The sequence below is a fragment of the Dichotomopilus funicola genome (genome assembly GCF_033296635.1).
Source record: "Dichotomopilus funicola strain CBS 141.50 unplaced genomic scaffold C8A04scaffold_115, whole genome shotgun sequence".
Lineage (NCBI taxonomy): Eukaryota > Fungi > Ascomycota > Sordariomycetes > Sordariales > Chaetomiaceae > Dichotomopilus > Dichotomopilus funicola.
This window is the reverse complement of record NW_026944136.1, coordinates 24,266-46,803: the sequence shown is the minus strand read 5'-3', so window position 1 is coordinate 46,803 and position 22,538 is coordinate 24,266. Positions and strand designations below refer to the sequence as shown.

At 54.2% G+C, this 22,538-nt stretch overlaps 6 protein-coding genes across 6 annotated transcripts; 4 read left to right on the top strand and 2 right to left on the bottom strand.

Moving 5' to 3' along the window:
• Window positions 1-1,144: 1,144 nt before the first annotated feature.
• C8A04DRAFT_33179 (uncharacterized protein) lies at window positions 1,145-2,500 on the top strand (the record flags this gene model as incomplete). The annotated part of the gene is made up of 1 exon (XM_062782357.1): window positions 1,145-2,500. The coding sequence occupies one exon, from the start codon at window positions 1,145-1,147 to the stop codon at window positions 2,498-2,500; it is 1,356 nt and encodes a 451-aa protein (XP_062632730.1).
• Window positions 2,501-3,701: 1,201 nt separating this feature from the next.
• C8A04DRAFT_33178 (Ser-Thr-rich glycosyl-phosphatidyl-inositol-anchored membrane family-domain-containing protein) lies at window positions 3,702-4,358 on the bottom strand (the record flags this gene model as incomplete). Its single annotated transcript, XM_062782356.1, has 1 exon — window positions 3,702-4,358. One exon carries the CDS (start codon window positions 4,356-4,358, stop codon window positions 3,702-3,704), a length of 657 nt encoding a protein of 218 aa, XP_062632729.1.
• Window positions 4,359-8,054: 3,696 nt separating this feature from the next.
• On the top strand, window positions 8,055-10,519 carry C8A04DRAFT_33177 (uncharacterized protein; the record flags this gene model as incomplete). The annotated part of the gene is made up of 2 exons (XM_062782355.1): window positions 8,055-8,239; window positions 8,335-10,519. 2 exons carry the CDS (start codon window positions 8,055-8,057, stop codon window positions 10,517-10,519), a joined length of 2,370 nt encoding a protein of 789 aa, XP_062632728.1.
• A 4,176-nt stretch (window positions 10,520-14,695) lies between these two features.
• On the top strand, window positions 14,696-16,705 carry C8A04DRAFT_15940 (amino-acid permease BAT1; the record flags this gene model as incomplete). Its single annotated transcript, XM_062778671.1, has 5 exons — window positions 14,696-14,863; window positions 14,944-15,004; window positions 15,054-15,884; window positions 15,982-16,061; window positions 16,175-16,705. 5 exons carry the CDS (start codon window positions 14,696-14,698, stop codon window positions 16,703-16,705), a joined length of 1,671 nt encoding a protein of 556 aa, XP_062632727.1.
• A 134-nt stretch (window positions 16,706-16,839) lies between these two features.
• On the bottom strand, window positions 16,840-17,754 carry C8A04DRAFT_33175 (uncharacterized protein; the record flags this gene model as incomplete). Its single annotated transcript, XM_062782354.1, has 1 exon — window positions 16,840-17,754. The coding sequence occupies one exon, from the start codon at window positions 17,752-17,754 to the stop codon at window positions 16,840-16,842; it is 915 nt and encodes a 304-aa protein (XP_062632726.1).
• A 2,624-nt stretch (window positions 17,755-20,378) lies between these two features.
• C8A04DRAFT_33174 (uncharacterized protein) lies at window positions 20,379-22,378 on the top strand (the record flags this gene model as incomplete). Its single annotated transcript, XM_062782353.1, has 2 exons — window positions 20,379-20,673; window positions 20,802-22,378. 2 exons carry the CDS (start codon window positions 20,379-20,381, stop codon window positions 22,376-22,378), a joined length of 1,872 nt encoding a protein of 623 aa, XP_062632725.1.
• Between the last annotated feature and the right edge of the window lie 160 nt (window positions 22,379-22,538).

Genomic DNA, 22,538 nt, shown 5'->3' with positions numbered 1-22,538 from the left:
AACTTGCGTCTTAGTTCGTCGATCGTAGACTTAGCTGGAGCTTTATCGGCTGTAGGCCGTGGAGGAGGAGCGGGACCTACCATTCCCCGGCCTTAGAGGATACAATTGGGGCTAGTACAATCAACCAGCCAGGCAATGCAATTACACTCGCCGTCGTCTTGGCCCTCTCAGGGCGGCTGATAGCCCGATATTTTTCTTCTCTTTCTTCGCTCCCAAGTAAAGCAAGTTTGGCGTTGGACGAGAACGGACAGGAGATGCTACGTAGTCAGGTTGTCGGCTTCCCTTGAGAGTTCGTGTAGCCTTTGCGCTGATATGAAGCGGAGTAATGAAGGAAGCAGGCAACTTGGTGACCCAAAAACAAGCCAGTTCTCGATTGTCGCCAGGGATAAATGTCGACTGTAGCAGCAGGTGGTTAGGTAATTACCGTTTTATACTGTGATAGTGATGAACAGGCGAGCTGGCATCTTGCCCCTGACAGAACCAGTACTCGATTACATCACGGAGGTGGAAACACGCCACGCCGTCTTTGAGGAGTTCCGAGCGATTTGCCGCGAGCAGTATGACGAACCGAACACGGCAGTATTCGCCGTATGGCCGCTCCCATCACAGAAATTCGCACTTGTCTGGACGGTTACAAACCCGAGAATTCCCTGGTTAGAGCCAGTCCTTGGGCAGTTCGCATTCTAACAAACTCAGTAACAGCCATCGGAGGCTGTTCAGTGCTCTTCCCCTGCTCGGATCTCCCTACCGTCTCTCAGCCTGTCTAGCTTCTTCTCCGCCGTGTTTTGAGAGCCATGCGTAATTACAGATACCTAGATAGGGGTACACGACTCTGCTGGTTGCCACGAGCTGGCTATGTTGGCCGGGACACACTGTCTGTGCGAGGCAAAACAACAACCTCGCTGCGGATGGCAACGGAGTGAGGTAGGAGCTCCTCTATCAACAACTAAACAACCACCAACTCACGGGTAACACAGAGTGACTGTGTTCAAAGCTTCATGCCAGCGCGGAGTCTGTCCCAGAGTACTATTTAACCGCCCTATCGCCCCCCCTCAACCCTCCCGTTCTTCTTCTTCAAACGTCCCCAAACAAACTCAACATCCGGGTGACCACCATACCTTAAGCATCAACATCAAGCATCAACATGTCAACCACCCGCGATTCCCCCATCATGCCTTCGGGCCCACCCATTCTCTCAACCTCATCGTTCACAGAACTTTGGGAGCTTGCCGATGAGGACGTCGGGTTCCTTTTCGACATCTTCACCGACCAGTCCTCCTCCGACGACGAGGGCGCAGACACCCTCATCGGAATCGAGGACAACACCCCCGTTTTCGACCCCCACCTGTTCTCCATCTCAGAACTCTGGGAGCACGCGCAAAAGGATACCGGCTCTCTCCTAGACATCTTCCACAGCCACTCAGCCAGTTACTCCCCATCCTCCAACGGCGCAGCTACCCCCGCCGTGAGCGAGAGCAACTTCAGCATTTTCGCCCCTGCGGCCCCGGACCTGGACGCACCCATGTTCTCACCCGGGGCAGAACGCTTCCTGCGCGCCGAAGACGATGTCCGTTTTCTTCTTCACATGTTTCCCGACCTGCGTTCTTCCTCCTCTTCCTCCAGCGAGGGTGTGGACACTCGCGCTTTGAGCGAGAACGAGGAGTACATTTCCGACAATACCGATGTGAACAGCCCGTCTAACTCCAACAACGGTATCGAGGACAAGGTAGGACCCAAACCCAAACCCGACCCCGAAGACGAAGAGTGTATCTCCGCTAACCCCGATGACCCCAAGGTCCCCAACAAGCGCGACGCCCACTCCAACAACCCTGACGACCGCAACAACTCCACCGAGGCCATCAACTCCACCAACCCCAACAATGCCGCCGACGACCCCAACGAACCGCTCTACATAATCCACAACTGGCTCACCCCCCTCGCCTGCCAGCGCCGCAAAGACCTCCAACGCTGGCGTGAACAAGTCGGCCGTGACGTCGGACCTCCCCGCGTTGATATCATTGACATTGATGCCCAAAGCTACATCTACTACATGCCCCTCGAGACCGAGACTGAGACTGAGACCGAGATTGAGACCGAGACTGGTCTAGAGATTGGTTTGGAGATCCCGCCCTCGTTGTGCTCGACCTCGACCTCGTCGTCGGGATCGCCGGAGGGTTCGTTGCGTGCTGGTTTGGATGTTGAGGAGGGTTTTGGATGGGAGTGGGAGGGTGATGATGAGGAGGAAGATAGTGATGAGGAGGGTAGTGAGGCAGACTATGGTAACTATGGTGGTGGAGTTGTGTCTGCTCTATCGGGCATGGGTGATGACAACAACACTTTTGTTGCTATCAACCCGGGACAGACCGGAACGGCCGAGAACGGGGACAAGATCGCTGCGTCGATGCAGGTGCTGCGGTCGTGGGGCCTGCCCTGTCTGATGGGATGGGCTGTGGCTAAGGTCGTGAAGGAGACTACGGAGCATAAGCATATAGAGGTGTAGGGAGTTTGTTGATTACCGAGATTACTTGGGAGTTATTCGGCAGCATCGCATTGTATTCTTTCTGGCCCCTGGGAATGGGGATTGGGGGTTATGGGTTGACGTTATTTGCTTTTTTACATAGGTACATAGATACACACCCACTGTCTCGACTACTCTACCTACAAACTTCCCTCGGAACCCCCAGCCCCTTTTGTTCTTCCTCTACCTGCTCTATGCAGGTAACACATCATTCCACCCGAACTGCTCCACCGCACTCGGGACACTCTCCTTCGGTTTTGACAGTCACCACTCTCCAGCAGCATGAAGGTGCAAGATATAAGTAGTACGGGTCATGACATCCACCAAACTGACTTCTCACTTCTCAGGCCCCGAGACAGAAAGCGTAGAGAAACTTGTTCCTAAGACAAAAAGGAGATAATGTTTCTGGTTCTACATACAGTAAAATAATACAACATTCGAAACCCTAGCTCTCAGCTTAACTAATCATGCTCCAGCGGGGTGAAAAGTTGCCAGTTACGAACAGGTAAGCTTTGAAACCGCCAGGTTTTAGGGAAATGGCCCTGACAGAATCGAACTTGTAGGCTTCGGTTATTCTTTTGCTGTACTCCCAGTAAGAAATGACAACGAAGAGGATGGTGAACACGATGGGTATAAATGATCCTGGGCTACAAAGATTTTATGGTTTGGTGGGCATCGATTTCACCATTTACGTTTATATGTGGCACTATTTTTAAGCTGGATCTCGAGTTCGTTTGTATGGTTGGACTCGACGAAGGAGATGTACTGAAGTGTCCTGGACATGGAGGCTAGCCATGAACAGCGATCAGAATGCTTCAATATTCCGAACAATGAGGTTGTGCCTGGTGGCCTGGTTTTCGATTGACTGGCCCAGCAGCCATCGTGTACAGAATTATGCGAGACGATCGGAGCGTTATCAAGACCGGTACAATGGATCCGGTGAGATAGACAAATCACACAGGGCAATCCACCGGGTTCCAACATCAAGCATGTTTATTCGTCAAGCTCTATCATCTATCTCTTACCCTGACGCCATGTCCAGCCCACTGAATGCCATTATATCCTCCACCCCATATATCCAACCGCCAACTCCGACCTCCGTCTATCACCAGCACACACCACACCAACTTCCCACATACCTCCCCACCACCGACCGTCTTTTCTCTCTTTATACCCCACCCCCTTAAGCCAACACAGCAGCAACACCAGCGACCAACGCAACAACCCCACCAACCATCCCAGTCGGCAGCGCAGCACCACCAGTCGACGAGCTGCTAGCCCCCGCCGTGCCCGAGGGCTTAGTAGCAGCAGTACCAGTACCAGTACCAGTAGCAGAAGAAGTCGACAGCGTAGTAGCAGTACCCGTGAGAGTCGTCACATCCCCCGTCGCAGTACCCGTAGCATGGCCGGTGTGACTAGACTGCGTAGCCGAGAGCGTAGCAGCCGAGGTCTTGATACCACCCGAGCTAGACGAAGCCGACGAAGAATCCGAAGAAGCCTTAACGCGAAACTGGGGGCTTTGGGCGAGGATACCCGTGTTCTGCTCCTCCACACTAACAAAATTGAACTGGTACCCCGAATCAGCGGGGACGTCAGCGACCGAGACAGTAATATGCCCAGCGGACAGATCAACCTCGCCGAGGTCCTTGGTGAAAGGGGTGTGGCCGCCGACTTGGTTAACGAGGAGCAGGTGGGCGGAGGACGGGTCGGTGTTGACGGTGGACCACTGGATGGTGATGCCCTTGGAGGGGTCGACGACGGAGTTTTTGGTGGGGGAGGTGATTTGGATGGCGAGGAGGGGGGTGGCTAGGGCCAGGAGGGCGGCGAAGGAGGCGTGCATTTTCGGTGGGTTTTTGGTAGTTTTTTTCTTGTTGTTGTGGTGGTGATGATAATAGGGGGTTCGAGGTGGGTGATAAGGGCGTCGAGGTGTATAAATTCGTTCGAAGCGAAGCGTTCGATGTAGCGAGCGTGGTGTGTCGAGAACGACTGAGCGAGTGACAGAAGTGAACGTGTGGAAAGGTAAAACGGACAAGAAAAAGGAGTTTTCAAGAAGATATGGCGCGAAAAGTGCAATGCTTTTTCTTATAACACAAGATGGGGGTCCAGACCACCCACCCGATACGAGATCGATACAAGCAGTCCCGGGACTCCGGTATCTAGCATGACCGCCGGCCAACCACATCACAAAGAAAAGTCCAGACCCTCTCCACCATCGAATTTTCAAGCGGCCTCGTCCTGGAGCCACGCGCTCGCATTGTCTAACTTGGCCATTGCACGACAACAAGCCTCGGACAACAGCAGCCAAGCCAGGGTATCGTGCATGTAGGTACACGAAAGTGATGCTTTTGGCTCCCTAACATTCAGCTCTACTGGGAATCCTTCGACATGCAGACTGACACTTTTCTGGCATGGAAATCTGTCAATTCAGGGCCGTCAAAGGCTGGTGGGCGGGTGGCGCACGAGTCAAGATAGCTGAAAGTGGAAGTGCGAAAAGACCGACCTCCGTCGTATCCGTCCCTGTCTCGCATGGGGCATGCTTGTTATCTTGCGGGCCGAACTAGGAAACTGCTCTTTTTTTAACCCGTATCACCAGACCTCCACCTCGTGATGGAAGGCGAGCCGCCATTCTCAATTGTCGGGGACATATCACGTCGTCGGTCCCATGTGTTTGGCTCGACGCGGTCCGTTGGCTGCACCAATTCTACTCGCCCACGGCATCAAAGCGCGGACGCGGGACGCGCGACCGGAGAGTGTCGCAGCAACTGACCCCCACTTATGGCGACACTGATAAGCCAGGGTGAGGACGGGTCATCAACGACGTGGTCCCCCACGCTGAAATGACACCGTTCAGCAGAGAGAACCAAAGTCGAGGGAACCAAAGTCGAATTGATGAAAGGGAGCCGAAAGCCTGCAATTGCTGGACCCGGCAACAAACTTGGTTGCACTGGTTTCAGACTGGGTTTTCCCCCAGCTTTGATTCGCAATTGGGTCTACTGTGTATCTAGTCTATGACTTGTTAGTGATCAAGCCCGCTTTCTGCCCCGACAGCAATCATCAAACGGTCCGGTTTCCTGCCTCTCGAGCAAGTGTGGCGCTGAGTCTTAGAGGCTGAGGAACAATGAGCCGGCGATCCTGTCTTGGGCTTGAGTTGTCGACCGGTGAATGTTGAACGGAGGACAGTCCGGCGATGTAAGACAAGTGATTGACGATCGTGACACTGTCTCATCGCCGCCAAGATGGTGTTGTTCATCCGCACCCGATTCCTCATAGCGCGGGTCTTCCCACAGGTACATGTATGGAGTATTTCACGCTTTTGTTGTTGCTTCCTCGATGATGTCCTTCCTGTCTGACTCGGAGAAGGCCGACGACCAATTTGGTCAACCACGGGACAGAGGTATCATCGCTCATCCGCCAAACGAATTACTTCCCCCTCTTCGGCGTTTCTCTCTCGGCTGCCGGCAGCAAGACGCCCCACAGAACCATGCAAAGAAGGGCAAAATACGGCGGAACCGGCGAAACGGGTTGCATTGTACCAGAGTCCCCAGACCACGAAGGGCAAATCGGGATAATTGCTCAACAAAGGAAAACGCCAACACGATCGGGAGGATCCGAGAAGAATGGGGCCGTGAGAGTAACCCTGGGTCGCCGGGCCCGGTCGAGTCAACGGGCTGCTTCATCCGAATGGCTGGAAACCTGGAGGCTTGGGGGCCGGCGCTGAAAATCGACGCCGAAAGGCTTGGTGGCCACACGCCCACGCCATGGGAAGAGAATTCCCCGAACAATGTCGCAGTCTCGCAGGAGCAGCGAGGGGGGGAAAGCCCATGCAGGTCAGTCATGCACGGCGCAATTGCATCCGAATGGTAACAAACATCAATGACGGATGGCTTTCCCAGTTCCTCGGTGCAACAGGCCAAGACAATGAGAAGAGGAAAAGGGGAAGCAGGCTGCGGCAAAAGCCACCAGCGCCCATCGGTGAATGGGGCAAGGCCGAAAGGGGAAATTCAATGGAAGGTTAATTGAAGAGAAATGGAAGGGGCAGCCGAGTGGGCAGAAGGCAAAAATCCAAACTGTGTGCATGCGCTCGGGCAGTGTGGGGCGCATCAATGCAAATGGCCTGGCATGATTGGCCACAAGGTGGGAGGGGTTCGCGGGCACCTGGCAGTTGTCACTTGGCAGCAGGACACCCCGCCTGTTGAATGTCGCGATGCGGGCAAGAGCGGGCTGTCAGCCATCGAGGGGCATCGCAGTGTGGAGGGGAGATCTCCCATTGACTCCATTGTTTCTTCCGGCGTTGCATTGCCAGATTCCTGTCGCAACAGTGCAACCGCTTTTGGTCACTCGCAAACTGGTGACTCCCCCGGATCTTCAGCAAATGCTTCAGTTTCTTCGCCTTCGCCGTCACCCGGTACCCCCACCCCCCTCCATCCTGTTGCAGCATACTTGCCTAGGGCTAAGTTAGTGTAGGAACTATTTCCATTTTTACGCTATGAACGTGGTACGTAGCGTTCTGCAACAGGGCAGGACAGGGCCATTGCGGCCAGCGGCGATGTTTGGGTGGTTTCGGCAGTTGAGAGCCCCTTCCCGTCGCGCTCTCCGACTGGAACGAAATTCGGCGTGCAACGAACGCACGTCGGCACAGGACCGGCAGAATGGGCTCCCATTACCTCCAAAACCGCCTGTATCTCCCCCTTGCAGCGGTGATTTCCGCCCCCCGAGCCCATTTGGTCGCATGCATTTGCTCCCAAAACGGCTGCCTCAGAAGCCCGGTGAGAAAAGGAACAGGCGTGGACAGACTCTGGTCACTGGACTCAAATCATCAACGCCTCTCGACATTCCGGTGAACGATGGCCAAGGGCCCCTTTCTCTTCCCGGGCCTTGGCTAGCCTAGAAGAGCCGGATTGTGTGCCAGGTACAAAGTACCTCGAGGCCGGGGGGCGTGAGAATTGGAAATTGCGGGACCCAGGGTTTGGGGAGTGCTTCCGGGGTTGGCGAACAGGAGCGAGTGGGAGCTGGTTGGAGTGGGCTGACTGGTGCCCAATGATTGGACAGACACACCTTCTAGAACCGATTGGGGAAGGCGACGCTCCCCGCGACAAGACACGGCCAGACCAAGCCGCTGCTTTGCTGTGCGGTTCTCCTCCCCCCGGAGCCTGACCTCTTAAAACAGCTGCCGCTCCCGAAAGCCGCAATCGTCACTGTCACCCGCAGCTATACCACACACCACGGGCGGAGAATAACTGAGCGAATCGTCATCGCCAACTCCGAACGAAGCTGACTGTGCATCTCTTGCGCAGTCTCAACCTCCACGAACAACCGATTTCAGCCTTCACAGTCGCCGAGTCGAACGATTTTCCTCGATTGAGTACGGAGTGACTGGTCCACAAGGAAGCAAATGCCTGTAGCGCACGAGCCGACATCGCGCACGAGTTTTCCACGTTGCGAATCCGTGTGACGCGATCCCAAGTCGAGCCGAACTGCAACGACGAACCTCCACAGTCCACGGCAACCTGTCGACGTCGGTCGCCTGAAGTCGAAAATGGAGCTTGTGGCGAGCACCGTGAGTGCGATTTCGCCGCCTGCTCCTCGGCGGGGGAGACGGGAGAAGCCATGGCCTCCTGGAAAACAAAAGAAGTTGCTGCGTCTCTACGTGTGCACACAGAGCGAGCGGTTGCCACTGGTTCGCATCCTCGAGCGCCTCAAGGACGGCACATTTGACCCTAGGTATGCAACACCCTGAAACAAAAGCGTCGGCTGTTTGAGTCCCAGAAGTTCGCAACACTACGCGGGAAACGTGTCCTAATTTGACGGTGAAACAGGCAACGTAACTCCCACAAACACTTGAAGAACTTGCTTCCGGACCGGAGGATCGATGACTGGCGGCCACGCGATCTGGCCACTATGTTAGTGCGTGTGAGGTTTCTGCGTTCGGTGAGAGCAGAGCGGAGGATCAGGAACCGCAAGGTTCGAAGGCGGCTGGAGACGCAACCACAAAACTTTGCGATTCAGGACATGCTCGATCCCCTGGACCACCGCATGTCCATTGACCAACCCCTCGCTATGGATAAGCTTCTTCCACCACCTTTATACCCCCACAGCCCGAGTACAGACAGTCCCTCGACCGTCAAACAATCCGAATCTGCTGGCTCCACACCACAAGCCATCAGCCATGATATCCCAGAGATGCCCGATGCGTACCCCCGGGACAAATCGCCCTCCCCCTCACGAACTTCCTCGACGACACCCTCGACGAAATCCGCTAAGCGCCGGTCGTGGGCATCTGTTCTTTCGAGTATCTCGTCCGGCATTTCGAGTCTCGCGCGCTCCTCTTCTTCGGCATCTTCCAAGAACGTCAACGCGAACCCAACTAATGCGAACACGGCGCTTAGCAAGATGACGCGGGACGAGTTCCTGACCATGCTTCAGGAAAAGCCACGCAAACCCACCAAGTCCACTGGCGCGCCAGGCATGGGGGCCTTCTTCAAATCCAAGTACTCGACCGTGAACCCGACAACCGAGGATCTCAACTCGGCACTTGTCCGCATGTGCTGCGCGGCGTCTGTCGCCCGAGGGTTTTCTGGTTGTGTGCATGAGCGCCTGTCTAAGGCGATTGATGCGCAGCGGACAGATGGCCGCGACTTTACGCAATTCCGGGTCACTGAGGAAGAAGCTAATATGGTGGACAAATACGGGAATTCGCTGCTTCACGTGGCCGCCCGGTGGGGAGCTCGTATCTCTATCTTGTTGATGATCCTCAAACGCACTGATGACGTTCAGCTGGTCAACCACCGCGGAGAGACATTCCTTCATGTGTTTGATCCCCCCGAAAGCCCTCGAATGCGCCCTGTATCATTCCTCAACCTCATCCGCACCTTGCGGTCCCGTGGCTTCGACTTTTGCCACCGAGATGTCGACAAGCACACGTTTCTTCATCACATCGTGGCCAAGAAGGAGTTCCCCATTGAGACGCTGTATTACGTGTTCAAGGAGGTGGGCTACGGGGCCGCTCGGTTCCTCATCGCCAACAAGTCCGCAAACGGGGAGAGGCTATGGCACAGCATCCGGAGGAATCTCGAAAAGGCCGCCCCAAAACTTCACCGCATCTTTGGCGACGAGGTCGAGTTTATCCGCCGATACCTTCCTGAATTCTCCTCCGAGGGCAAAGCCCCATCCACTGCGGACACCTCCACCATCGGATCCGACAGCTTAATATCCATCCACCCGACCGAACTCGCCGTCACCAGCCCCGTCACCCTTGACCCTAACGAAAGCAACGCTCAAAATGTCCGTCGGTCGCCCATCATGAAGCTCCTCCGCCGCGCTGCAGCAGGGCGCGCTGGGCTGACCGACGTTGAGCTCACGGCAAAACTCGAGACCATTTTCGAGACCGCGTCCAAGGCGACAGAATTCGAAATGCAAGCCTTCCTCGGGAAGCGCGACAATGAGGGCAACACGGCCCTGCATTACGCCTCCGAGTTCGGTCTCGTCCCCGCTGTGCAACTTCTCTGCGCCAAGGGCGCCTCCGTCAACGTCTTCAACAACTGCGGCAACACCCCTCTGCAGCTTGTCAAGTTTGCCATTCAACGGACAGACGTCCGGTCCGACATCCACATGGAAGCACGCTACCTACGCTGTGCCGTGCTCCTGCTCGAGCAAGGCGCTTTCGACCAAAGCAAGCTTGTCAGCGAGCGTTCCGTCATCTTCCCTTACGATGTGTTTGACGGCAGCGAGCGGTCTATCAGCAACCTCATGCGCCAAGGCGTAGCCTCGCAGTGCCGCGGGTTGCATCTTCTCACCTCGTCGGTGCGCCACCACTCACCAACATACCTAGAGGGGTTAGAGTCGCAGTTCTGCTCCCATGGACATCACCATCACCATGAAGGAAACCTCCTTCAACACGGCCAGTACTCACCAACCGACCTTGGCGAAGGGACTTCGGCCATGCCCATGTCGTTAACGTTCCAGACGTCGGTGCTGGCCCCGGAGGTGGCATCAACTTCATGACACCACTCGTTTATTTCTTAGCTTGTTAATATTGTTTTTGGTATCGAGTTTCCCGGTCCCGTGTCCTCTTGATGGGGGATACTGGCTTTTGCTCTATGGCCTGGGGGTTCTGCGTGTACAAAATTCTTTTGGGGAGGAGCGGCTGCATGGGGAGCGCGTTCTTTTCCGTTTTTCCTGTTCCATACTTTTGGCGTTTCTAAATTTCTTTTTCTTTTCATTTTACGGAGGCGAGTGCACTCAACCTACTATTTTCTTAGTCATTTTTTATTTATTCGCCTTCTGACCATGAGGAGTTGGTATCTCTCCTTGTTTGCCAGGGCGGGCAAACCTGATTGACAGCAGGCGTTTCGTGGAGCGTGCGTTTTCGAAAGGAAAGAAAGGGATGGATTGGATGGAAAAGGAACTGGCAGGCAGGCAGGCTTATGGCATGGCTGTGGAAGGGGAGGATGAATACAGGACGAGCAAAACGCGACCAGACCTCACTGGACTTGTTTCCTTTGTCTTTTTTGCCTTGGTTCCAGAGTTTGCGGGAGTATTTACGTTGTTTATTGTTTTCCATCTCGCTAACACTGCGGATGGATATATTTTGTATATACTGGCGTTGCAGCGTCTTGATCGTGGATTTGGCGCTGCGTGATGGAGATATCCCAATATTATGAAACGGCCCGCTTGGGTCGCCTTGAGCTGTTCTTCTCATCGCTACATTATTCTCCTGCACATTGTTATCGTATGTACCTTGTGATATCGCCCCTCATCGCCTTCGGCACTTACTGCCTTGACGTCTCTCGTCGGCGACCAGATGTCGATCAAGAGGCCGCCTGCCGTGCATGGTAAGTATCCACATTTCAAGGCACCACCACCATCAATTTGATGTGGAGTCCGCTAGTTAGTGGAGTTAAGTTAGGGGTGGAGTTGTTAGTGTGGAGTCCTCCCAAATCTGTGCTTCTTTTTTTGGTTCATCAGGATCATCATCTCTGAACTTAGAGGAGAAGGGAGGGGTTGTGTTTAACGTTATTTCTGTTCCAGTGGACGCAGACACGGCAGTTGGGTTTCTTGCTGATCGTTTCTTACTATGTAAGTTTCTTCGATTCCTTACGTTTTTTGCCGCCCTTTTGGGTTTAGTTAGTTTGTCTTGGGATGCGCGCTGCGCTTTGCGTGTTTGGTTTGGTTTGTTGGTTGTTGGTTGTTGGGACCTGAATCATTGCGATCGAACCAACCCAATGGCCTGGGTGAGACATGCCGCGGAGAAGCTGGTGTTGGAAGGGGGATGGGGGGGATGATCGAAGGTTATCGGTCCAGGGATGGGGAGAGGGGGGGTTGTTGATGTTGATGTTGTGCCTGGGCTTGGGGTGGAAGATGAGGGCTGTAAAGGGGGAGTTTCGAAGTCGCTATTTAGTGTACATGTACACTAGAACTAGCGAATGCAGCCTACACTATTGCAAGTAATGTTCATAGAAACAGACGCCACAAGGCAACCTCATGAATCATTGTTGACGACCTCACCCTCCAAGCCGGCGGGTTTACGTGAGTGTTCCTCAGAGGCTATCGAGCCTGCTCGCATGTCCTTGCCTGTTACGGTCGATAGTGATGATCAGTGATCATTTCGGTAGTCCCTTTCCGGAGCTTTTCGCGCCCTCTCCACAATTTCCTTGGTCCGCGCTTTTGCCCCTGCCTGGCAAGCTAGCTCAGAGCGGGGGCGTTGCTCATAAGAGTTGCTAACGCTAATGGGTTTAGTGAGCTTGGTGGGGGGGGTTGTGAAAGGTGAAGGTTTGATCGTGAAGGCCCGAGCGCTGGTTCAAGTGTTGGTGCTGATGCAATGATGCTGGATGGTTTCGGGGGTAGCCGAGGAGGTGGGCGATGCTTTGGCGGGAACTGTGTTCAGACAGTCAAAACGCGGGGAATGAAACGGGGTTGTTTTCTTGTCAAGAGAGTTCAAAACAGCGTTGAAACGGGCAATGCGGTTTTGTTTTGGGTTATCGTCATTCACTCTCAGTGAAGTGCACACTCACAGCCTCAGAGCCAGGCCATTAACGAACAGGGGTGTGCTGCGAAAAGCCCTTTTTGAACTTTTGAGATTCCACACACTCCACTTCGATCAACCAACACACCGAAGACGCACTGACGGTTCTTGGTGTGTATCTTGCATATCACAGTGGATGAGAACTTGAGAAGGTGTGCGAGAGAGGGGGGTCTGCGCAGACGGAACGCGACCGAACGTGTCGCGTCCGCGCGCACGGGCATGCATGGCCCTACACTAGGATGCTCGCATGGTCTTGTCAGCAACGTCGTCAGCGAAAATGCAAAAGTCTCGTCAGCAACGCAGGCTTTGCATGGTTTTTGCATGGTTACTTTTCTCGGAGAGGAAGTGCGGCCGGCGGCGCACATGTGCCTTGTGGCGTGCGGACCGGCCCTGTCGGTCGAGGTTGAAGAAACGTTCCCCGGCCGGGATTTCGGTCAGCTCGTCGGACCCGCCCGCCTTTTGGTGTTCAATTCAGCTGGGCAAGGCAAGGCTGGGGGTTTGTTGTCTCGCTCTCTCGGGCTGCATTAAGTTTTTTTCTCCCCCTTGTGCAGACATGGTGTACACACACCAACTAGGTAACTAACTCGTGTAGGTTGGCTCTCCGTTGGGGTAAGCGATCACGGGTTCCTATCACGAAGAATGGGCTCGGCGAAGATTTCTGGATGTGGCAATTATTCTGTTTTCTGTTTTCGGGGAGTGGGGCTTGCTCTTGGTGTTGGTTTAACAGCTCCAGTCCAAGTCTCGCTCGGCGAAACGGTGACATGGGCTTGGATTTCGCGAAATGACCCAGCGGGGAAAAAGATCTTGCCGGTTGGATACCAATGGACGGGAAATGTCTTAACTAGTGTGTGACGCCAAGGGTTAACGGAATCTTGAGACACCAGCACACCGGCCGAGGCCAGGGTAGGAATGCGGATGTTGACAACGGTAGTTAACGTGAGATTGTCCTCGCCCAAATCATAGTTCTGTGTTATGACGGCCGGGGTTGTAGCCCCGGAACGGTTGATAGAAAGGCACTAAGAGCTTCTGTCCAGGGGATTGCTGCTCGACCGAAATAATTCGGTGATTGTCGATGACGATAACTGGAGAAGCAAGTCTCATGTCTCGGGTTTCCTCAGTTGTATTATTACCCCATTTATCTTTCTCCGGGTGTGGTTATGATTATAGCTCGAATACTGTGATAAAGAGATGCCACGTTTAACATAACGCTGGCCTGTAAGCCCACACTTTGACTAATCGCACATCACATAGTAAACCTGATCCACGGCTAGGCTGTCCGATCGGGTGCTGTAGAATTCGATATAGTTCCAGCTAAGCAATCAATTGATGAATTGACATAGTGAAAGTGGGGTGACAGTCTCCTTAAACCCAGTCCCTGCCTAATTATTATTCAAAATATTGAGCGATTAGCTTTGTATCCTAAAACACCTACAATATTACTCTCGAGCACAAATATGGTACCCTGAGAATGAGAATCAATTGGACAACTCCTATTTTCTCTTTGCGGAGTCGTTATCATGGTCACACGACCACCTGCGTCATCGAGATGGCCTTAACTCAGTCCTTGAAGCTTGGCGTGTTCCGTATCACTTCCAAGGTCCATCCAACTTGACAGAATCTGGGGCCCAAAAACTAAGCAAACTGACAAAGTAGAAACAGGAAAAAATAAAAAACAACAACGAGCCATATCACCACATCAGAATCACCTTATCATGCCGTCCCGACAGCTCGGAGGTCAAACCGGGCCGATATGCCAAGTTCAGCCACCCCCAACCCGAGGTTACATGCAGCCAGACCTCAAGCCACCATCGGACCCCGCCGAGGCAAGACGATTGCCACGGTATTCGAGATAAGACCGGGAAGTTGTTACCAACCTCCGAGATTCAGAGTCAATGTGCTGATAAGGAAGGTGATGCTTTCCCCTCTCCTTTTTCTCAACTTTGAGATTTTCGACGCGGTGACTCTTGACTCGCCAATGTAATCTTCCAAACTTGCAGCGATATCTGTTGTGACAATTGGTTTCTGAGTTTCGTTCTCAATTCCCCGAAGCAGCTCGGGGAGGGGTAATTAATCAATCATTTGCCTCGGTAAACCCCAATTACGGCAGATACTCAAACTCACAAATCCAGCCCGTCGACGATACTTTACTAGCTACAATGAGTGTTGAGGACCCGCCAATTGAGCGCCGGCATTCGAATACCGGCGGCGAGACCAATGGGGCCAACGAAGGGGACGAGGACCGGCTAGCGCAGTTTGGGTACAAGCAGGAGCTGAAGCGGGACTGGGGGCTGGCGCACAACTTTGGGGTTTCCTTTTCGATTATTGTAAGTCATTGTCCACTATTCACAATATGTACTGTACCACCAAGACAACTTGAACTACTTGGACTGATAGACGTGCTCAGAGCGTCATCACGGGCATCACCACGCTCTTTTCCTATGGCCTCAACACAGGCGGGCCAGCCGGTATGTCTTTCGATCATGAATAGTTTAGTCAGTTCACTTACACACCCAGTCATGTCGATCGGCTGGATCCTCGTCTCCTTCTTCACCCTCCTCGTGGCAATCGCCATGGCCGAAATCGTCTCGGCCATCCCAACCTCCGGCGGCCCCTACTTCTGGGCCGCCATGCTCGCACCACCCCGCTGGTCCCCCTTCGCAGCCTGGCTGACGGGGTGGTACAACCTCCTCGGCCAAGTCGCCGTAACAACCGGCATCACCTTCGGCCTCGCCAACCTCCTGCCCACAGCTATCACGCTCAAACACCCAGACTTTGAAGCCACGCCCCGCATCGTCATCGGCATATATGCCGCGTTGCTGGTCTCCCACGCTGTGGTTAACACGTTCGGTGTGCGCATCCTCCGCCACCTGAATAACTTCTCCATCCTCCTCCACAGCGCGGGGATCACCGCGCTGTGTATCGCCGTGCTAGCCCTGGCGCCCACCCACCGCCCGGCGTCTTTCGTCTTCGGCACTTTCCACGACGGCACAGCAGCAGTCTCCGAGGATACGGGGGAACCCCTAGCCGACGGCTGGAGCATCCGCGCAAGCCCAGCCTACGTAGCGCTCTGCGGCGCGCTACTATCGCAGTACACGCTAACAGGATTCGACGCGTCAGCGCATCTAAGCGAGGAGACGCGCAACGCGAGCTGGAGCGCACCGATCGGCGTGGTGTCGAGTGTGGGGTTTAGCGCGCTGTTTGGGTTTTTTGTGTTGATGGCGCTGCTGTTTTCGGTGCAGGACTTTGAGCGCACGCTGGGGTCGGCGTACGGACAGCCGGTGTTGCAGATTTTGGTGGATGTGGCGGGGGAGAATGGGGCGTTGGGGTTGTTTTGTTTGATTTTGGGTATTTTCTCTCTTTTCGTTCTCCTTTTCTCCTTTTCTCCTTTCTGTTGACCGTCACTTGGCGTGCTCAGTTGTTGTGTGCTAACCAACACTCTTAGTCTGCGTCTGGCACTGCGGCCTCTTTAGCATGACCAGCAACAGCAGAATGATGTTTGCCTTTGCGCGGGACGGTGGAATCGTAAGTGCCCCTTGATATCCCTTATAACCAACTACCCCTGAATCATGACACACATACAACCCTAACCCTACCCCTTCACACATCAACATCGCGACTACTTACACAGCAACCAGCACCCCTACTTCCACATGGTCGACGCCCGCTTCCGTTCCCCCATCCGCGCCGTCTGGCTCTCCGCAACCCTCTCCTTCTGCCTCGGCCTTCCCTCGCTCGGCTCCAGCGTAGCCTTCGCAGCAGCCACCTCGATCGCCACCATCGGCCTGTACATCAGCTACGGCATCCCCGTGGCCATCGGTCTGCTCTGCCACCGGTCCTTTAGCGCGATGAAGGGGCCGTTCAACCTGGGTATGCTGTCCCGCCCCGTGGCGCTGGCGGCGTGTTTGTGGATTGGGTTTATTACGGTGGTGTTTTGCTTGCCGACGACGAATCCGGTGTCGAGTCAGACTTTTAACTATACGGCTGTGGCGGTGGGGATTTTGAGTGTCTTTGCTGTTGGGTCGTGGGTGGTGTGGGCACACAGGTGGTTTACGGGGCCGTCGGCGGAGGTGGCGGAGGCTATGAGGTTGGGGGTGGATATTACGGAGCCGGGGGCTTTGGAGGAGAGGGAGAAAGCTGTTGGGAACAAGGCAAGTGCGTCGAGTTAGGTGTGCTGTACCAACTATCTCAACCGAGTGCTGGATGGTTCTAGGAAAGAAGTAATAGGAGTTGAAACCATTTCTTGCTTTAACTAGCCATCATGTTGTCATCACCCCTAACCTCGTATTCCAGCGAATACATCCTATACACCCACAGTCACAGCATACACCCCCTGCCCAGCCCCAACATACACCACATTCCCATCTCCCTCCCCCCTCCCAACCACACACGACGTCGACCCCGTCACACTCCCCACCTTCACCGGCACCACCGTCCCCCCTCCCACGGGCACACCCGCCACATCCACCTCCACCAACGAATTCCCCCCATTCGTCGCCACATAAATCTTCCCTCCACCCCCTTCTGTATCCGTCCCCTCCGGCCCAAAACACAAATCATCCCCCATCAAATCCCTCCACAGCGTCTCATACCCCCCCCTCGCCTCCCCCGTCCCCTCATCCACCAAAACCCGATGAAAACTATTCTTAAAAATATTCGTATACCACACCACTCCATCGCGATACTTGATCCCATCAATCCCAAACGGAATTGCCTTCGACGCCGGTGCCATTGTCTCCTCGTCCTGCAACACCACGCTATACTCCCCCGTTTCCGTGTCCACTCTGTAGACGACACCTTGTCCGGCGTCGGCTACTAACACTGCTGTTTCGTGCAATACGGCTAGGCCATTTAGGTTTTGCGCTTCTGATAGCGTGGCTAGTAAGGTTGCGGTAGGTGCCTCGGAAGAGAAATCAACGGTATAAACAGCCTTCCCACTAGCGATAACAGCGAACTTGTCAACCGCGTATTCCCCGATCCCTGATAGTCCTGTGACGCCGTTCGGAAAACGGAGGGCGGTGCCAGAGGTTTTGGCGATGGGGTCGATGGTAAACAGGTTGGGGGAGTTCATGTTGGTTGCGAGGAGGTGGCCATTGGAGCGGGCGGCGAGGTTTTCGGTTGAGGCGAGGGGGATGATTTGAGTTGGGGGGGATTGCCGGGGGAGGAGGGAGGCGTGGGCCGTGGCTGGGAGAAGGGGGAGGAGGGTTGAGGTACGCATGTTGGGCGGTTGGGGGGGAGGTTTGAGGGGAGAGAGAATGGGAATAGTGGTGTGTTGGTTGGGTTTGGGGGTTGTAGGATAACTTCTCCCTGTGATGGGCGTGTCCCGTCCTTTTCAATGCCTGAACAAACCATACCGTCAGATCAACTTCAGTAAAACCTTCGTAGTATAGCGAATATCACGATGTTGTATCAAGAATCTCATTAACACCTCTTGGCGCACCCCAATATTAATTACAACCCCCGTGCCTAAATGACAGTGTTAACCACGACTTACATTTCCACCCAATTTGGAGCCCACTCCAACCCGGCAATCTGGCTAATCACCCTGTAACCCCATGCCCAGACTTTGCTTCCACATCCGGAAACACGGAAATATCACAAGTGTACAGATTACTACAGAAACACGGCCTGTCGGCTCGCTCCGAGGGTGTTTATTCGAGGGGTTTTATTTTCCGGCGTTAGTAGTGCGAGCCGAATGCGGAGATTTTATTTCTTTTTCTCCGAATTGCATTGTCTGAGCGCGGGAGGGGGGTTGATGCGAAAGTCGGAGAATTGTTGATTGGGTAATTGGAATAGGGTTGATGTCGGCAGTGGGTGGGTGTGACGTGCTAGTCACTGCTGTGGAGGCTTTGATGAGCTGGGGAAGAGAGATTAGTGCTGAACAAGGATGGGAAACGGGGTAGGAGCGAGTAGGCTTGAGAGAGGACGTTCGAGCTTGATGTCGAGATCTAAAAGGTATATTCTGGGACAGACTGGGACTCTGCTTGTGTAGTTGTCAGGCATGCATTCTTCGGTTCACTAGTTTTGCTTGACGCTACTTGCCCACGGTTTCTTTCGTTTCTACGTACCTCCTTACTTCAACCACAGTAGACTAATCGCCTTAGTAATTAGTCGCACGGCAAGGGAGTTGATTGAGTTCGATGTGCAGTTTGCCAGGTTGTTTGACGCGGGAGGAAAGAAAACGGAAGTGGCGAAAGGGATTTCGGTGGGTATGAGCATGCCGAGGATGATACAAGGGCGCTACAGCTGGTCGAGACAATGGTAGCTCTGGGGTAATGGTATATTGCTGCTTTTGGGGGAAATTTAGCAAGTTCAAAGCCAAAGCGGTTGTAAAAGAATGTCGACCAAGGTGAAGGTTTCGAGCCGGATGTTAAGGTTGCAGGTATTCTCGTCGCTGCAATGAGTCGACCAGAGATTCATACTACATACTTCAGGCCTAATCAAGGTCTTTTCCAACGAAGAGGGTGATATCCCTGCCTTAACTGTAACCATACATGGGGGAACTACAGGCTGGATACTGAGTAAGGAGCGTTGTTCCTAATAGTGATACAACTGTTCTACTGTGAGTTAGGCCTTGTATTCATAAAACTCAGGGAACTTATGGGTCTTTGGCACAAACTAAGATTGCTAACTTCGACGAGCTTGATCCGATTGACTCGGTTGGGTCGTCTTCCAAAGCTTTCTCCGGCCGCAAGTTCACAATCGGAGGCAGTCGACTTCGTCCGTTTGATATGACCTTCAGAGATGATTGGATCTGGTCCACTGAGGCTTACCATGTCCAAGGCATACAAGCGGGTGAATCAGCCTTGTCGGCCTCAGTTGGTTCAACCTCAGTTGGTGATTAGTCGCGGTTGAGTGGCTGGCAGCTGACTGGCACTGGCAGTTGGCCTCGGCCTCTACTGCGGCCAACCGCTGCCCAACCGAATAAGACGATGCATCATGGCAAATCAACGGCGGCTTCTGCCTAGATTCCCGGGTTTCCGTTTGCGCAGTCTTCCATTTGAATTACTTCCAGAAATACAACTTTCCAGACGGGGTACCGTTTGTTAACCCTTGACGGCAAGGGAGAAAAAAAAAGAAAGAAACCCAAGAAACAAAATGTGAAAAGTCAAAACCAGAGAAACGACAGCAGAACCCTCTCCATCAAGTGAGGCCCACCGCGAGTCATCGGCCGCCATGCCATTCCGTTGTACGCCTCCAACGCTCCCTCTCACACCCCCACTCCGATCTGCATTCTCAAAACGGGGGGCGACCGTAGTAAAACCCCCCAGCACGAATAGCGTAAAGCACACCAGTCAGTCCTCACGAGTCTAGAAGCATCCTTCACAGGTTAAAACACGCCTTATTGGTCTTCGCACTGATGTGTTGGCACCTTGCTCGCCCTACCTGCGGGCCGCTGCATTGGTTGCCGTGGGCGGTCCGCCGTTGGGTAGCTGGGGAGCTAGATGGTTGGAGAGTTGGAGAAAGAGGGGGAATGGGGAGGGTGGGAAGCGTTGCTGGTTGGTGTATTGCGTTGAGTGGTTGGTTGGAGGCAGTGGTGTCATGTCACGGCTTGGGGGGTTGGTTTGTCTGAGGCCGTTTGGTCTGTCTCTCTGGATGACTTGGTTAGCTGGCTTGGGTCAGTTGATTAGATAGTTGGTTAGTTGATCTGGTGTGGGGCGTGGAATCTGCATTTTCGTTTCGTTTGGGTTAGGAGTGTGCAAACGCGAGCCTTGCCCTCCGCAAGGCTCTGGCTCTGCTGGGTTGTGTATAATAAGATGGAGTTCCTGGGTTCTTCCACCGGCTTCCCCCTTTTCCTCCGCATAGAAACTTGGGAATCGCTATACGACGAATCTCAACACCATGTCGCTGGAAGAATGTCACCACGGCCTCAGGTGCCAGTTCCTGTTCACCGAAAACTGCTGGCATTACCACCCCCAAGCGCACGTTGACGAGATGTACCGGAAGCGGGCCGAGCGGGTGGCCGAGATGGAAAGCGGCCTGGAGGTGCTCGAGGAGATGGACCTGCAAGCCATGTTGGCCTGGGGAACTAAGGGGGGACATGAGGGAGGACAAGGTGATGGACGGGTAGGTATCACGCGGGTGCGGGAGCTGGCGAGTTTCAACAAGGTTGCGGATGGGGTTATCGCTGTGCCGGGTGTGTTTACTTTGACTTGTTTACTTTCTCAGCTTCACCACTCGCCTTTCATTATTTTCTTTTGTTTTATTACTAATTATTACTGCTTTCTTGTTGTACTTCTACTGTTGTCATACTAACATGATTAGGACTTCCCCCCCGACTCAACCCCGTTATTAGTCCCCTCTGGATCCCCAGAGACTGCGACAACCCTGCGCTGCGCACGCGCTACCCGCAGTACACCCACCACTTCGAGCCCCTGCTGCGCGCCGTCGAGGCCATGCCGCGGGCCGTCCATGACCTGTCCAAGTCATCCCTCTCGAACAATCCGATGATGCCCAGCGGCGAGAACATGCTCAAGACGGCCGACATTATCAGCAACGCCAACAACCTGCGCCGGCTGTTTCACTACGTGTGCAACACCGCCTGGGCTGCCGACCGCTTCGAGGCCGAGGTTCGTGGCACCACGCTGCTGCTGTCACGCTGGAACGACGACCCGGATCTGCTGGTAAGCTTTGGTCGCGGCGTTGGCTTCGAGCGGGCCACCTGCCGATACACGGACGATGTGGACGATGTGATCCGCGAGAGCGCCAGCCACCATCGTGTGTGTTCGTACAACCTGGGCGGCTTGCAGATGGTGGTGCAGAGCGAGGTGGATGCGTATTTCTGCGAGTGTGACCATCAACAACAGACCGCAAAACAAACCGACGAGATTCTTTCGGTTACCCCTGAACCGGTTACCCCTGAACCCGATGTTCTAAAACACACCGTCACCCGCACCCGTACCCGTACCCGTACCCGCACCCGAACCGAACCGCTTCCCGTGCCGCACAAAAAGGGCATAACTGCACCCTCCCGCCAGCGCCAGCGTCTCCCGTCCTTTACGGCCCTGACCCTCGACGACCCGGGCGATGCTCCGCCCTTTACACCCATTTCCACCCCTTCACATAGGGTGACCCGCCCCAGTTCAACCATCACCGTCCACCACATTCCCGGTCCCGGTCCTGCTCCCCGTTCTTCTCTCTCCAGAACCCACGGAAGCGCCCTGCCGACGGCCAAGTGCCTAGTGGAAATCAAAACCCACAACGGCCGCACGTCGCAGCGATCCACAGCCGAGGAACAACTGTATTTCGCCTGTCGATCGCAGCTGTACAGCGCGGCACACGATGACGGTGTGTTTTCGCCGTCGTCTTTGGTTTCACAATCATCTGGACGACGGGTTAGCAACTCTTCTTTTGCGTCTGCTTCTGCTTCTTCTTTTGGGACTTCTTCGTTTGGTTCCTCACCGCCGAAACCGGGACGGTACACACCGCCTCATCTGCGGTCGCCGTCTTCTTCGCCTCCGAAGAGTTGGTCGTCCTACGGACGGCGTAATACCGTTTCTCCTTCTTCCTCGTCTACATTATCCACTTCGCCCTCGTCAGCTGCAGTCTCACCGCCTTCATCGCCATCTTCCCCTTGTTCGGTATCTTCACCGGATACAGGCCCACATCCCGGCCCACAGGACATGACACACCTCATGCACCGGTTTGAATCCGAAAACGAGAAAGCGCTTAGGCAGCTGGTGATCTTGTTGCGGATGATCCGGGAGAAGGTCATGGCAGTAAGCGATGAGGAAGACGGGAGGAGGGTGAGGGTGAGTTTGGTGTTGGAGTCGAGGACGGAAAAGGGAGCGAGTATCAAGGTGTTTCGGGGGGCAGAGGGGGAGAGTGGGTTGTGGCCTTGATTGGGGCTCAATGTAAGGTGTAATCATGGGATCGAAATTGGAACTATTATGGAATTAGTCGAGCAGTAATGAGTGTCTAAGGAATCTATCAACCTCTATCGCCCTCTATCAACCTCTATCAACCTTCCCCAACTCTAGTTATACAAAGGAAACCCAGCCT